At 43.3% G+C, this 16,593-nt stretch overlaps 1 protein-coding gene across 1 annotated transcript; it reads right to left on the bottom strand.

Annotated features, from left to right (window-relative positions):
- Positions 1–2,428: 2,428 nt before the first annotated feature.
- LOC117554934 (stonustoxin subunit alpha-like) lies at positions 2,429–15,471 on the bottom strand. Its single transcript, XM_034229534.1, is given in 4 exon segments — positions 2,429–3,944; positions 3,947–3,985; positions 9,795–9,898; positions 15,279–15,471. Coding segments are annotated over 3 exon segments (1,623 nt in total). The 5' UTR covers positions 9,895–9,898; positions 15,279–15,471; the 3' UTR covers positions 2,429–2,460.
- Between the last annotated feature and the right edge of the window lie 1,122 nt (positions 15,472–16,593).

Genomic DNA, 16,593 nt, shown 5'->3' on the forward strand with positions numbered 1-16,593 from the left:
TAAGTGCGGGTCTATTTGGACTTCATGTGTTGTATCAGTGACGGAAGAAGTATTCAGATTCTTTACATTGGTTAACGTTATGATACCACATTGTTTAGATACTGTTACAAGTAGAAGCCCTGCATTCAAAACGTCACATAGGTCAAAGTATGTAAAGTATAATCTAAATGAAGCTATAGTGATAAATGTAAAGGTACCCGATGCAGAAGAGTAAAGAGTAGAGTCGTGAAGGAAAGAGTCCAACATTTCACTTTGAACTGCATTCCACCTCAGCGCTGGGTGGACCGGGTTCTCTCATATTCCTACAGAACCTCTGATCCAAACCGCCTCACACGGAGCAGCAGCTCCCCCTGGTCCATAGCAACACACATGCCAAACAGGAAGTAGATGGGTCCCAGGGCTGGTGAGATCCTCTCAGATATGAAAACACAGACGTCTTCCAGTTCGTTGATAGATCTCCTCTTGGTCTTGCTGGCATCTGTTTGGTCTTGGTTTGGTTTTGATCCAAAGGATTTGTGATCCCTATGGACTCTGGAGGAGCTTCTCTCGGCTCTCCTTCAGCATTTCTTCAAGACCAACCATCTTGCTTTGAAAAATGTAATCTTTCACGATTAAAAAAACAGTTAAACGATAACTTTGAAAGAACAGAAAATAAAAAGAGATGTCCCATGAACATCATGGTCACTTGGTTGTGTCGGCCATCAAGGACTCTTGATCACTATCACTCACATCCTGTCTTGTTTAATTTTGTATTTACACGTCTCTTCTTTGAAATCATGTTCAGCTCTTGTCTTGGTCTCAGTTGGAGCTGGTCTTGATGTTGCCCTCAATAGTATATCATTCCTTCTCTTAATGTGGAAGCATTGCTCAGGCACTGGACTCGTTCCTCCCAGCCTTCCTTGGCCTCAGCTTTCTCTCCTTCAATAATCATACCAAAGTAGTCTGGAGGATTTTGAATCAGTGCTATATGTTTATATCTCCATTTGATACTCCCTTATTTCACCAAAAGGTCTCGAGTGAACAAATAAACCGTCCAACAGACCATTTTGACAATTATTTTGCACAAATTCATATGAGATCGCGAGCTGCTTTCTTTCTCTGAGGACTTCCTTTGTCATGGTCAAGCTTTTGGTTGTTATCTTATCTAAAGCAACAAAGAACGTCTTCATGCTATTGGCCCCCATTTTCCAGAACATCTTTTCAAAGCCTCCCTCTTCCTCCTCTCCACTGGAGTCAGCAGCAGCAGATGATTGGTTCTGTGCAAACAAGGCAGAATTATTGAATGTGAAGTGAACTGGCAGCCCGTCTTCTGTTTCAGGACATGGGACGCCTGAAGCTTTGATCGCCTCCAGAACTGGTGGGCGTTGGACGTCTGCGAATGTCACCAGAATCTGGATGTTTTCTTCCACATCTTTGCCAAAGATTGAGAGCACAGAATCAAACACATACTTCTGTGTTGCTGTGAGCTGAGCTGAAGAAGCTGGAACTACAAGACACACAGCGTCAATTTCACTGACGCCACGCTCAGTAGAGAAGAGATTAAGAATCTGTTCTGTGATCTCCTTGTCTCTTTGTATTTCTCTTGTATCTCCAAAGCCTGATGTATCCACAACGGTCAGAGAGAAAGGGGATTTTAAAGCCCTCTTGGTGGTTGATGTTGTACACAGTGACTTCAGAGGTCTGGCTCTCAGCTTGAGATCTCGACTGATCCTCGTCAACTAACTTGAATCTGAAATCGTCCTCCCACTCTACACCAACGATGTAGTTGATGAGTCCATTGATCAGAGTGGACTTTCCAGATCCAGTTGCTCCAACAATCATTATTGTACGATTTTGCATCGTACATTCATTGCCAAAGGTGTACCTCCGGCATCCATCAACGTCCATGTCTTCTTCTGTCAGAGGCAGTTTGTAAACTGAGGGAGATTCAGAGTTGATCCTCTTGCTTTTACTTATGAGGGATTCTGTGAGATGTGCACGTTTAGTTGTGCGGACATTAACAGCGATGCTTTCTTTGCTTCTTCCAGCTGCACCACAATCACACCTGACCCTGACAGCGTATTCTGTCTCTGGCTGAAGTCCTGAAATGATCGCCTTCTCAGCTCCCGCCATCATTTGCTCCCAGTGGAGATCTTCCTCTTTCCCCTGTTGGTCTGGTTTGGCGTACTCCACGATGTAGCTCAAAACGTGGACATCTTGTCCGAGCTCAGCAGGTTTCTCCCAGCTGACTGATATCTCACCTGAGGTAGATTCAACGTGGAGTTCTCCAGGAGGGCTGCAGGGTAAGGTTTGAATGGATCCACTGACTTCATTGGCTGGCCCGGCACCTACTGGTGTCTCTGCCCTGCATCTGAACCTGTACTCTGTGTTAGGACTCAGGCCGCTCACTGTGACTTCTTCAGCTCTGGATGCTGTCTCTTGTTTCCAGCCGTCCTCTCCTCTGACACAGTACTCAACAGATTAGGAGGTGATGTCCTCTGCTCCAAATCTGGGTGGAGAAATCTCCAGCGTCACACTGTTGTGGTTTATATCACTTCCTGTTACTGCTGCAGGCTTTGAAGGCGGCTCAAAGTTCTCGTTGACAGAAAAGCCGTCTGTGTAAAGGTAGATGCTGGCACCTTTCTGTGTCTCGTTTGTTAAACCCACCGTCAGAAATGTGATGTTCTTGTTCTCCTTGTTGGCCTCTGCAAAATCACTGAAGAGCTTTGCTTTATGCCGCATTGCTTTAAATGTTCTTCTTGAGTTGTACCATTGATCTGGAGGGTGTGGATCTTGGGCATCGTCTGGTTTGGGTGTTTGCTGAAGGTAGTTTGATAAAGTTGAGAGGTACGGTTCATCTCTTCCCAGCGAGGTGAAGACAAAACACACAGCCTGCTCTGCTTTGAAGCTTTCTTTGTACAGGTCTATTTGAGATGAGATGATCTTGGTGGTTGTCATCATGTCGGTCAGAGACATCACGGTGTAGATTTCTCTCTCCTTACAGTCCATCCACTCGTTCAGGTCCTTGCTGTTGAAAGGAGAAGAACATGTCTTCCTCAGTTCCTCTGCGAGCACAGCTTCTTCTTCTCCTCCTCCTCGGATTGATGGAAGTTTATTTGCCAGGTTTCGTTGGAATTCCAGTTTGAACTGAGAGCACTTCTGTTTGAAGGTTTTGAGTTTTTCTCCAATCTCTGGGAACTGCTGTGCAGTTTTGGTTCTCAGTGCATCATTGCACCTCATCTCCAGGTCACTGAAGTCCTCCAGGACACTCTGACATTCTTCAACTAATCCTATACTTATCTGACGGACAAGTTTAGCGGCAGTAGAATCTAAACATGTCAGAGGCAACAGCCAGACCTTCACTGGTACTGCGTTTTCCCCGTTGGCTCCCAGCAGCTTTGGCAGACTTTGGTACACCTCTACTGCCTCCTGAAAGGTTGTAGGAGGTTTCTGAACGAAAAAGTCTCCATAGAATCTGCAGGACAGTTTCTCATCATTTGCTTTGTCCTTGTCTTCCATTTTCAGCGAGCCTTCACCCTCTATTGACAGGGAGGGAATGTTCTTGATAATCACCTTCAAGTTGCCCTGAATGTCTCGATGGTTCTCGTTGACAGACACCTCACGGTCAAAGACAAAGAAGGCTTGTGCGCCATAAAGGATACCTGTGACTACATGTGTTGCTATTCCTTGATCAAATACATATGGATGATCCACATTGTCTCTCCCAAGATGATTCATGGACAGTTCTTGGAACTTTGTGGTAGCTTGGTACTTCAGTGTTACTCTAGATTGATTTTTGGAAGTCTTAGTATCGTTCAGGTATTTGGCTGATCCACCAACCTCTACCAGTCCACCCAAGAAACTCGCCTTCAGAGATGCTTCAACATTTAGTGCTGAAGATTTGTCCTCAATTGATTCAGATGCAACTATATCAAAATTATTATAGCTCTGTGGTCTTACACTCCAATATTCTTTTTAAGGTCCTCACGGTCCCACAAAGTCATTCCTGCAAAAGAAGAAGTAAGCAAACATCAAGCTAGAACCAGATTAAATGTTAATACACACTAACTTTTGGGGAAAGACATAACAAAACAAAAAAGTAGAATGCATTCCTGTCAGCAGGAAACACCTGGATATGTTCTTCTATAGGTTGTTAAAATTAAGATGGCCACTTCTCATCAACCTATGGAGCCGTGAAACCCCAACTGCTCCCTGCACCATATACTATACTGAACGAAAGATGAGGATTCCCTCAGTTGTCTGTGCTTCCTGTATAGTTCCCTGAATCTCACCACTGTTATGCTGACGACACGCAGATTTACTCAAATGTGTTGGGTAATATTAGTACTCTCCATGACTGCCTGTATGGAGGGCTCAACATTATAAATGGCCCGCTTGCCCGGAAGCACTATTTAGACACCCCGAGCCAGCATAACGTTTCCCCTTGCCTGGTCGGGCCACTAAAAATATTGCTTTAAAAAATGGTCCTGTGGTATCGGTATTTTGACAAGAAATGTTGTTAAATTGTTTTGTTTATTAACGCTACAACATAGCGTTTCGTGAGGCGGTTGTTGTTGTTGGATGAAAAGCAAACAGCTGTTTGCTGCGGAGTACAGCGCAGCGCCAGCATGCTCACGTGGGAGCTTGCTCCTTCACTACAGACTTTCTCGTCACTTAACCATTCGCCAAAATGTTTTTAATACCAGCGGTAACCTGCCAAGCGCCGGGCAAAAAAACCAATCTTCAAATAAAAGGAAGACACCGGAGGAGTTAAAGGAGAGTGACAGGGAGTATGAGAAGAAGAGGGAGAGAACGTTTCAGCCACACTGTCTTGATGGATGGAGTTGGCTTCGATATGATGATATAAACAGCCTGTCTTCCTACAAAAAACGACCATATAGGCCGATTGTTCAAGCCCTTATTACGACCCAGAGATACGTTTTAAAGTGCATGTTGTTTCTTACACGACCACTAGAGGTATCTAGTGGTCGTGTAAGAAACAACATACTCCCGGCCCGTTCATTGCAAACGCTCCGGAGGGACGTTTATTCACAAATAAACCTCTCTGGAAAATCCTAAATTGTAGAATAGTTTGGCCATTAAAATGCTTTTTGATTCGATTTCTGGCGAGAAGTGTATATTGTACTCTTAGAATCCACATCCTGTCGATGTGTAGGATCTATAGTTTGATAGATATTACGAAGATGATCTGAGGTCTCGCCAGGATAACGTGTATGCAGCTTCCATTTAAAGTTAGCGTGGGTGAAAACTGTTTTTCCGGTCTTGAAGTTTTCATAATAAAACCGGATATACTCCCGTCACTGTCAAATGATTACACAGTGATATCTGCATTACTCATCCACTAAAAAACATCAGTTTATCCTTGTTAATTACACAATATTGATTGGTTTAAATTGTGTGCAATGCTTTTGTGTTTTTAACCTTCGATTCAGAGAAACAAATAGTTTTTTTTAGGAGTTTAGACACTACAAAGTTTCCGAAGACACTACACTACCCACAATACCCAGCTATCGTTTGGGACTACAACATCCGCCTTGCTTTACAAACCCTGTGATTAGTCATCAAGCCCTGTGATTGGATGTTGGAGTGGCAGTGCGACTAGGTTACGCTGAGCGTCAACAGCTCTTTGAAATGGAATGGAACCACGGCAGACTTTCCAAAACTGGAATTGGACGGGTCCAGCCCCCGGGTCCAGCCCATACATCCATGATCCAGCCCCCCCCCCCCCGTCCCCCCAGAACTACACATGCTGGCTATTGTGTGTTTCGCAACATGTTCTCTATGGCACGTCTCTACTGGGCATTGTAGTTTTATAAGACGTTTTCGTATTTCCCATAAATAGAAGTTGCCAGTATTAAACTGTGTACACCCTGGAGGTTTAGGGGATACGAAACACATAATAATAAAAAATTCGATTTATAAAGCACCTTTCATTGCTAACAGCAATCCCAAGGTGCTACAGGAGGCATAATAAACATAAATAAATAAACAAAAGTTGAATCAAAAGCTGTGAATGTTGTTCATTGATAAGCCTGAAACATGCACTTGTCAAGGTTCAGAGGCACATTTTGCAAATATGGCAGTAGCCATCGATCTGCAGCCTTTGACACCATCTCTCACAACATCCTCCTCACCCGCCTCTCAGACCTCCTAGGTGTCACTGGCACAGCGCTGTCCTGGTTGACATCCTACCTCCAGAACAGGAAACAGTTTGTCTCCATCAGTGGCTCAAACTCACCCCCGGCCCCAGTCCACCACGGTGTACCCCAGGGCTCTGTGCTTGGCCCCCTCCTGTTCACCATTTACATGCTCCCCCTTGGCCAGATCATCCGACATCATGGACTCAATTTCCACTGCTACGCTGATGATACCCAACTGTATCTCAGCACCACTCCATCCTCCCAGCTCCCCCCTCAGTCTCTCTTCAACTGCCTGCATGACATCAAAACATGGATGTCTTCCAACTATCTTAAGCTGAACAGCAATACAACAGAGCTCATGGTTGTGGCACCCAAGGCCCTGCTCCAGAAGGTTGGTGACTTCGTCCTCGAGGTCGACGGCTGCTCCATCTCCCCATCTCCTGAAGCCCGCAACCTGGGTGTCATCCTCGACTCCACCCTTTCCTTCCATTCCCACGTCAAATCTGTGACCAAATCGGCCTTTTACCACCTGAGGAACATTGCCAGACTCCGACCGTCACTCTCGGAGTCGGTTGCCGAAACCCTAGTGCATGCGTTTGTCACCACCCGCTTGGACTACTGCAATGGTGTCCTGTTTGGGGTTCCCAACAAAACCCTGGACAGGCTCCAGTATGTCCAAAACTGTGCTGCTAGGGTACTCACATATACAAAGCCGTGGCAGCACATCACTCCCACCCTCATCCACCTCCACTGGCTGCCGGTCAAGTCCTGCATATCCTACAAAGTCCTCCTCCTTACCTACAAGTCCCTCCATGCCTTTGCCCCCCAGTACCTATCGGACATCCTTCACCCACATGCCCCACCCCGGAACCTGCGGTCCTCAGACTCTGGCCTGCTTACCACCCCCCGCACCAAACTGCGAACATTCGGGGACAGAGCCTTCAGTGTGGCAGCCCCCACCCTCTGGAACGCTCTCCCTGCGGAGATTCGCAACATCCCCACACTTGACGCCTTCAAAAGGCCCTCAAGTCCCATCTGTTTGCCAAGGCTTTCGGCCCCTAACTCGATCTGTTGTTTTGTCTGTCTGACTTTTGTTTTGTTATGTTTGTTTTTGCCCTATTACTTGTAAAGCGACCTTGGGTCCCTTGAAAGGCGCTATATAAATCCAAGCTATTCTTATTATTAAGATAAGATATACTTTATTGATCCCAAGTTGGGAAATGTTTTTGTTACAGCAGCATACTACTTTGTTCTACTCCACTACACTTCAGAGGTTAACCTGGTATTTTTACTCCACTACATTTATTTGAGTTACTTTGCAGATTCTGATTAATGATGTGAAATATAAACAACCCTTAAAGCAGACTTTAGTTACACCTGAGTCAGATTCAGGGAAGGTGATTGTCAAGTGACAAAATAAACTATGCAATATATTGGACGTTAAATACTTTGTCAGACTTCATATTTATCTGTGGATAACCCCAACATGTTTTTTTCTTATTCAAAAAAAGACCTTAACTTAAAGTAATCTTTAATGTTTAAATAAAGCCTTATTAGTTTGTCTGTTTTGCATCCTCCTGTTAATATCTTTGGACGTCCTGCACTAAACGGTTTTATTGTAGAGATCACTACAGTGTCTTCTTGATATGATCTATTCTATATTTCTAGCATGCCTTCTACTTTCCCCCTATGAAAGTATGTACTCTTAATATTTTTTTCATCAAATAAAACATAATCTCAACAAAATATAACATCATTTCAAAAAGAAAATTCAATAACGTTTTTTAACCACTAGGTGTCCCTTTTCTATCAGCTGTGCACCGTTATGGTGTAAATACAGCCTATCTACCAATTGGATCAAATATAAAAGTCAGCAGAATTAGTGTTGATACTGCAAGGAGACGTGTTGTGTGAAAATAAATGTAAGATGTTGTTTAATTGCTGATATATTTATGACCCACGTCACGTATTCAGTTTCGGCGGCTCTTCTTCCTGTTTGTCCAGAAGTCTTCTCAGCAGGGCTCTATAAATAAATATCTACGGCAGATATGTAATATGTAATGCAGCCGAACCTGTGTATTACAATGCCGTTATGTGATGACCTTCAAAGAGAGAAGCAAGAACACTCGGAATAAAGTATTTAAAAAAATAAAAATTCGATTTCATTTCGCATGAACACCATATCCCGACATGCATTGCGGCTAAACAATCGATATTTTAGCCTATCAAAACCTCTGAAAAAAGAAAGGTGTCTCTCAGAATCGAAAGAGAAAAACCTATGGGAAAAACACAAAAGCATTGTACACAATTTAAACCAATAAATGTCGTATAATTAACAAGGATAAACTGATGTGTTTTAGTGGATGAGTGCTGCAGATATCTCTGTTAAATCATTTGATCATTGGTTTTATTATGAAAACGTCGAGACCGGAAATACTGTTTTCAACCCGTAACTTTACATGGAGGCTGCCGCATGCCTCAAATCATCTTCGTAATATCTATCAAACTATAGATCCTACATATCGACTGGACGTGGATTCTAAAAGTACAATATACACTTCTCGCTAGAAATCTAATCAAAAAGCGTTTTAATGGCCAAACTATCCTACAATTTAGGATTTTACAGAGAGGGTTATTTGTGAATAAACGACCATCTGTAACGTTAGCATTCAACGGGAGCACTAGAGGGCGAACACTTTAAAACGTAATTATAGGACGTATTAAGGGCTTGAACAAAAAACACATTTGGTCGTAATAAGGGCCTGAACAATCGGCCCATTTGGTCGTATGAGTTGGAGGACTTGTTGTGATATTAACAAGGTGTTTTGTCGGCTCTGTACATCAATGCCGACCTATGCTGACAAGTAAGTGAAGAGTAGAACATATAAAGGTATTGGCTTTAGGGAAATGTCCCAGCAGTTTACGATAATGAAGGATCTAATCTATTACATAGCCATTACATGTCTAACTCCTAATGACAGGAAGGCAGAAAGCACATTATACAAATAATAATACTCACAATAATGATAATAGCAGAATTATTTTTTAACAATGACCACAATATAATTATTTAATAAACCAAATATGAACAATTGAGGAAAATGAGGAAGAACTGATGATTTGAATGTTGTAGTTCAAGTAGTAATGTAGTTAGTGCATAAATTACTATTGCAACAAATGTCTTCATTATTAGTCGATTTTTTTTGGACGAATGCTCTTGGGCCAGTGGTTACGATGGTGGGGCCAGTAATAATACAATTCCACTGGCCTTCCGGGACCCTTAATGTCTACCCCTGCTTTATGGATGTCACTTAACCTTCTTGATCTAAATTCATACAAACCGAGGCCTTTCTTAGTGTTCCTGGTAACTTTGTCTCTAAATCCTGCATCAGAACCGCGGCCCCCAACGTCAAACCCTGCTCAGGAAACCTGGCTGTGATCTTTGACCAGAATCTGAACCTCACATAAACAAGCTAGTCCAAACCATAGACTGGTCCAAACCTGCTTCCTCCAACTCGGCAACATCACAAAAGTCAAATCCATGCTATCAACCAGACGTCTGGAATAACTGATTCATAAAGTTTTATCGAAGTGTTTCTTCCAAAAAGAAAATGTTGTTGTTCTGTTTTTAAAAAGGTGATGTTTTTTCCTCACCAGGGACGAGTGAGTCGTTGCGGCAGTCGTACAACATCCCAAGACTGAAAGGCCGTCCGAGCGCCACCACCTCCATCGTCCCCCTGCCTGCAGAGGCCATCGCTCTGAAGGAAAGATTGGACAACAGTTTGTTAGCTCACAAATACAGAAGTCTGAAGTAACAATTAGACTGATGCAGATACCAAGGTCTTATTGTTCCTGTTGTTTTTCCCTTTTTGTGCAAGGGAAACTGATAAATCATTTTGATAAGAAACACTCCAGTGTTTCAGCTCCCTCCATAGACTGTATACTGTAGAGAGGCTCCATCACACTTACTCTAAATGAGCACACATTCCTAAAGATGTTTTGAGCCTGCAAAACACTATCCTACTCAAGGAGAAGATTATAATGACCAACAGTCAGTGGCTGCCTTTGTGTTCTGCTATAATCCATAAACATTATTCTTTATGACTACAAAGAGACTCAAAACAACAACAATTGGAACAAAAAGACTGCAAAGAGACACTAACAAATGCAAAGAGACTTAATATGACTACAAATTGAAACAAAACGTTTACAAAGAGGCGCAGTGGCTCAGTCTGTAGGGACTTGCTCTTGGAACCCAAGGGTCGCCGGTTCATGTTCCAATTGGACCGGAAACAAAATTGGAGTAAGCTGGAAGCTGGAGAGGTGCCAGTTCACCTCCTGGGCCACTGCCGAGGTGCCCTTGAGCAAGGCGCCTAACCTCGAAACTGCTCCCTTGGTGCCGGATGACTGGCAGACTCTCTGCTATGCATGTGGTTGTGTTTGTGCATGTATATCCTCCTGAGGGATTAATTAAGTATGTCTTCTTCTTCAAAATGAGACATTAACTTCAATGAGATGAAAAACTTTAAAATATATATTTGTAACATCCCATCAGCCTCCTGTCAGCTGCTGGTTCAAACCTGCACCATGCTGCCCTCTGGTGGCTGCTCACACAAACTGCACACAGCCTGACATCACAAACAATACCCATGATCACTGACGTGCAGTCAGGTGGGGCCACTGGTCTGTGCTATAAATGTATTTTCTGTAAGATTCCAATCATTTCGATCATTTTTATAGTAAAAATCGCTGAAATGGCGTATTTTCTGTTCCTAAACGGTGAGAGATGCTGAGCCTCACCTCGGATTGCAGATAATGCAAACAGAGACTTCACTATGCGTCCTGACTCTCCATAGTCTAGCTCAGTGATTCCCAACCTGGGGGGCGCGCCCCCTTGGGGGGGCCCCCCCCAAAGATCGCAGGGGGGGCGCCAGGCCTCAGATGATTTGAGGCCAAATATCATATTTATAATTTTATTTTTTTTATAATTTATTTTTGTACATATAATTGTAACGCAATACATGATTGTCACTAAAAGCCTTGTCTCTATATTACAATAACATATACAAAATAGTTGATTAATTAATTTGAATACAAATTCAAGTTAGTATTAAAGGCATAAAAAGACAGAAATGTATAATTCTTTCTTTGATAGAAATGTTTCTTCTGCCGTAAAGTGTCCAAACCAGGCTTTTCTGGATAAGCGCATTTTTAAAAACATAGTCATTGTCCATGCCGGCTTCAGATTATTTGTCACAGTTGCTCCGATCAGATCGGTCTCCTCCATTTAGAATATTTACGACTTTTGAATCCACATAAACACATCGGCAAAATCCGGCTTACTTTGAGCATGTGTTTTAAACAGTTTAATCCCTTTGTGAATTGTTTCCACTTCCGCCGTCCTTTAATTTCTTCATACAGCGGGAATCCAAATGAATGAATCCTGAGTCCAATAACCATCAAAGTCACTCCAATAGTGCTCCTTAATTACGCTTCCATCCTCCTTTAACAAAATACTTCACATTCATCCAGTTTGTGACAGTAGTTGTAGCATTTTTGAGACTTTTAAACTTTAATTACCGCTGCTGCGGTCCCCCCCCCCCCCTTGTGTGTGTGTGTGGGGGGGGGGGCGCAACTTCCAACAGGAGTCATTTGGGGGGGCTCTTGGGAAAAAAGGTTGGGAACCCCTGGTCTAGCTATTTATGACATATTTAGTCTTGCTGATGTGACATAAAAGCACAGTAACAAGACACAAGGTGAGGCAGACAGTACTCAGTGAAGGGGGCGCCCGTGAGCCCACAGGTTCTTGTTGCTACTGTTATTCTAATCTACGCAGAGACGGTAGATACAAACAACAAGCTGGACCAGTGACCATTGTAGATAATTCTCATATGATTAAGTTTGTCCTTTGCAGCCCACCGTAGCTGGTGCGCCACCCGGTGACGTGTAAAGGTAATAGGCATTCAGTTGTTTAAAAAAAAAAGAAAAGTCCACTGACCGTGCTAACTGGCACAGCGCTGTCCTGGTTGACATCCTACCTCCACAACAGGAAACAGTTTGTCTCCATCAATGGCTCAAACTCACCCCCGGCCCCAGTCCACCACGGTGTACCCCAGGGCTCTGTGCTTGGCCCCCTCCTGTTCACCATTTACATGCTCCCCCTCGGCCAGATCATCCGACATCATGGACTCAATTTCCACTGCTACGCTGATGATACCCAACTGTATCTCAGCACCACTCCATCCTCCCAGCTCCCCCCTCAGTCTCTCATCAACTGCCTGCATGACATCAAAACATGGATGTCTTCCAACTATCTTAAGCTGAACAGCAATACAACAGAGCTCATGGTTGTGGCACCCAAGGCTCTGCTCCAGAAGGTTGGTGACTTCGTCCTCGAGGTCGACGGCTGCTCCATCTCCCCATCTCCTGAAGCCCGCAACCTGGGTGTCATCCTCGACTCCACCCTTTCCTTCCATTCCCACGTCAAATCTGTGACCAAATCGGCCTTTTACCACCTGAGGAACATTGCCAGACTCCGACAGTCACTCTCGGAGTCGGTTGCCGAAACCCTAGTGCATGCGTTTGTCACCACCCGCTTGGACTACTGCAATGGTGTCCTGTTTGGGGTTCCCAACAAAACCCTGGACAGGCTCCAGTATGTCCAAAACGGTGCTGCTAGGGTACTCACATATACAAAGCCGTGGCAGCACATCACTCCCACCCTCATCCACCTACACTGGCTGCCGGTCAAGTCCCGCATATCCTACAAAGTCTTCCTCCTTACCTACAAGGTGACCCAACGGCGTCCTAGCACGAAGTGCGAGGAACCTATTGTTATTGGTGGAATTATTATTTTTCTGCTGGCGTTTCCTGTTTTTGAGGTTTTCAGGACGCTGACAAAGTTGTATAATTTTGCACGGACGCCAGGACTGGTGAAAAATACAATATTCTGGAGTCAATGGGTTAAATATTCCAACGTGCTCGCTAGCGCCACCAATGAAAAACCCATTTCGGAATAAATGTACAAAGTCGCACCGTAACTCCAAATGACCTGACATTTTGCACATATATCCGGGTGGACCTGCTCTACAAATAATCTTCTTGGAACCCTAAGCTCCGCCTACATTATTTTGTATTTAAATTAGCATAATGTTCAAAACAGTTAAATATTCACTTAAATTTCAATTTTCAGTTTTTCAACACCAAATTTCGTATACAGCATCGGTGGAAGGTCAGACACATTGCCCTAGGAGATGAGCATGTTCAAACGATAAATATTTCCGCCATGAATTAAAACGTACTCGCAAAAAGGCGGGGCTTAGAAATAAATGCTCATAACTCTTCAACAATGTATCCATTCACCACAGCTTTTGGTGGAAAGGTTAAATCTGTTTTGGGAAATAGGCACACCAAATACATTTAATTTAGGACTATAGGGGGCGCCAAAAACACCACCAATTTTTAACTCAAGAGCGGATGGATGAATTATTATTTATGTTTTTTACACATACTCTCGGGGTGACTACGAACTCAGATTTAAAGTGTTGCAACAAATTCAGAATGTGGGCGTCGCCTATACATTTTTTTTAAAATTGCGATAGCATAAAATGAGCTTCGGACGCAAAACTTGGGACACACGTCAGAGCCCACGACCTTTTCGAGAATGTAAAAAAAAAAAACGTACATTTAAAAAAAAAACTGCTCACTAGCGCCCCCTATTGTGTGGTAGTCGCATATAGTTTCTCAGAACTTCACGAATTTTGGCACAGACATTCCTCATGGAATTGCGGACATATTTGTATATACATTCCATTAGTCCCGCCCCCCAAAAAGTCGGCCATTTTGAAAAATGTGCGTTTTTTATGCATTTTAAGCACATTAGTGCAAACTCCTCCTAGGGGAATGATCGGAAAAATTCCAATCCAGGACACGTTCAGCCCCTATCCAATATGATACTTAATTGAGAAGAACATTTTTGATAGCTCAATCGTGGAGGTCGTAAGCTAACAGCGAATACACCATTTTTGATGATTTACATGTCGCAAATTACTCCAAACTACTCGAATATAGTTAATCCGATATTCACGGAACGCTGTATACATATTGCTATTATGATTGCACACATATTTCAAATTGCTTTCCATTAGCCCCGCCCCCCAGAAAGTCGGCCATTTTGAAAAATGTGCGGTTTTCAGCCATTTTACGCACGTTCTTGCGAACTCCTCCTAGGGGAATGATCGGAAAAATTCCAATCCAGGAAAAGTTCAGCCCATTTCCAATGTGATGCTAAATTGCAAAGGAATAGTCGATCGCTCAAACGAGGACTTCGTAAGCGAACGGAGAACTTTCCATTTTTGACGATATACATGTCACAAATTACTCCAAATGACTCCAAACTACTCGCGTATACTTTTTCCAATATTCACGAAACGCTGTATACATATTTCTATTATGATTGCACACATATTTCAAATTCCCTTCCATTAGCCCCGCCCCCCAGGAAGTCGGCCATTTAGAAAAATGTGCGTTTTTCATGCATTTTAAGCACATTCTTGCAAACTGCTCCTAGGGGAATGATCGGAAAAATTCAAATCCAGCACAAGTTCAGCCCCTATCCAATATGATGCTAAATTGAGAAGATTTTTTTTTATAGCTCAATCGTGGAGGTCGTAAGCTAACAGCGAATACACCATTTATTACGATTTACATGTCACAAATTACTCCAAATGACTCCAAACTACTCGCGTACACTTTTTCCAATATTCACGAAACGCTGTATACATATTGCTATTATGATTGCACACATATTTCAAATTGCCTTCTATTAGCCCCGCCCACCAGAAAGTCGGCCATTTTTCATGCATTTTAAGGACATTTCTGCAAACTCCTCATAGGGGAATGATCGGAACAATTCCAATCCAGGAAAACTTCAGCGCATATCCAATGTCATGCTACATTTAGAAGGAATAGTCCTTCGCTCAAACGGGGAGCTCGTAGGCTAACGGAGAATGTACCATTTTTGACCAGATTTTTATGTATTTATTTATCATTTATTTTTTCACACTAATTTTACCTGCATGTCGGTTTTTCGCAAAGTCAACCTCGGTCCTTTTAGCCAGATGTTTTTAATCCACTCACCAGGTCTTTTACCAGATGTTGTGGGACACAGCCTTGGACACCCCACCGGGGGGGCTCCCTCGGGGGGGCAGGAGTAAAGGTTTTAACCCCGCCACATACGCTCTGTGCTTCAGCTAATCTCTTCTATCCCTTTTATTGCATTTTCTTTACAACATGTGTCCCCTCTTCTTCATGTCTCTTCTACATCAACATGTGTCCCCTCTTCTTCATGTCTCTTCTACATCAACATGTGTCCTCTCTTCTTCATGTCTCTTCTACATCAACATGTGTCCCCTCCTTCTTCAATGTCTCTTCTACATCAACATGTGTCCTCTCTTCTTCATGTCTCTTCTACATCAACATGTGTCCTCTCTTCTTCATGTCTCTTCTACATCAACATGTGTCCCCTCTTCTTCATGTCTCTTCTACATCAACATGTGTCCCCTCTTCTTCATGTCTCTTCTACATCAACATGTGTCCCCTCTTCTTCGTGTCTCTTCTTCGTGTCTCTTCTTCATCAACATGTGTCCCCTCTTCTTCGTGTCTCTTCTACATCAACATGTGTCCCCTCTTCTTCATGTCTCTTCTACATCAACATGTGTCCCATCTTCTTCATGTCTCTTCTTCATCAACATGTGTCCCTTCTTCTTCATGTCTCTTCTACATCAACATGTGTCCCCTCTTCTTCATGTCTCTTCTACATCAACATGTGTCCCCTCTTCTTCATGTCTCTTCTACATCAACATGTGTCCCCTCTTCTTCATGTCTCTTCTACATCAACATGTGTCCCCTCTTCTTCGCGTCTCTTCTACATCAACATGTGTCCCCTCTTCTTCGCGTCTCTTCTACATCAACATGTGTCCCCTCTTCTTCGCGTCTCTTCTACATCAACATGTGTCCCCTCTTCTTCGCGTCTCTTCTACATCAACATGTGTCCCCTCTTCTTCACGTCTCTTCTACATCAACATGTGTCCCCTCTTCTTCGTGTCTCTTCTACATCAACATGTGTCCCCTCTTCTTCGTGTCTCTTCTACATCAACATGTGTCCCCTCTTCTTCATGTCTCTTCTACATCAACATGTGTCCCCTCTTCTTCATGTCTCTTCTACATCAACATGTGTCCCCTCTTCTTCACGTCTCTTCTTCATCAACACGTGTCCCATCTTCTTCATGTCTCTTCTACATCAACACGTGTCCCCTCTTCTTCATGACTCTTCTACATCAACACGTGTCCCCTCTTCTTCATGTCTCTTCTACATCAACACGTGTCCCCTCTTCTTCATGTCTCTTCTTCATCAACACGTGTCCCCTCTTCTTCATGTCTCTTCTACATCAAC

The sequence above is a fragment of the Gymnodraco acuticeps genome, unplaced genomic scaffold, assembly GCF_902827175.1.
Source record: "Gymnodraco acuticeps unplaced genomic scaffold, fGymAcu1.1, whole genome shotgun sequence".
Lineage (NCBI taxonomy): Eukaryota > Metazoa > Chordata > Actinopteri > Perciformes > Bathydraconidae > Gymnodraco > Gymnodraco acuticeps.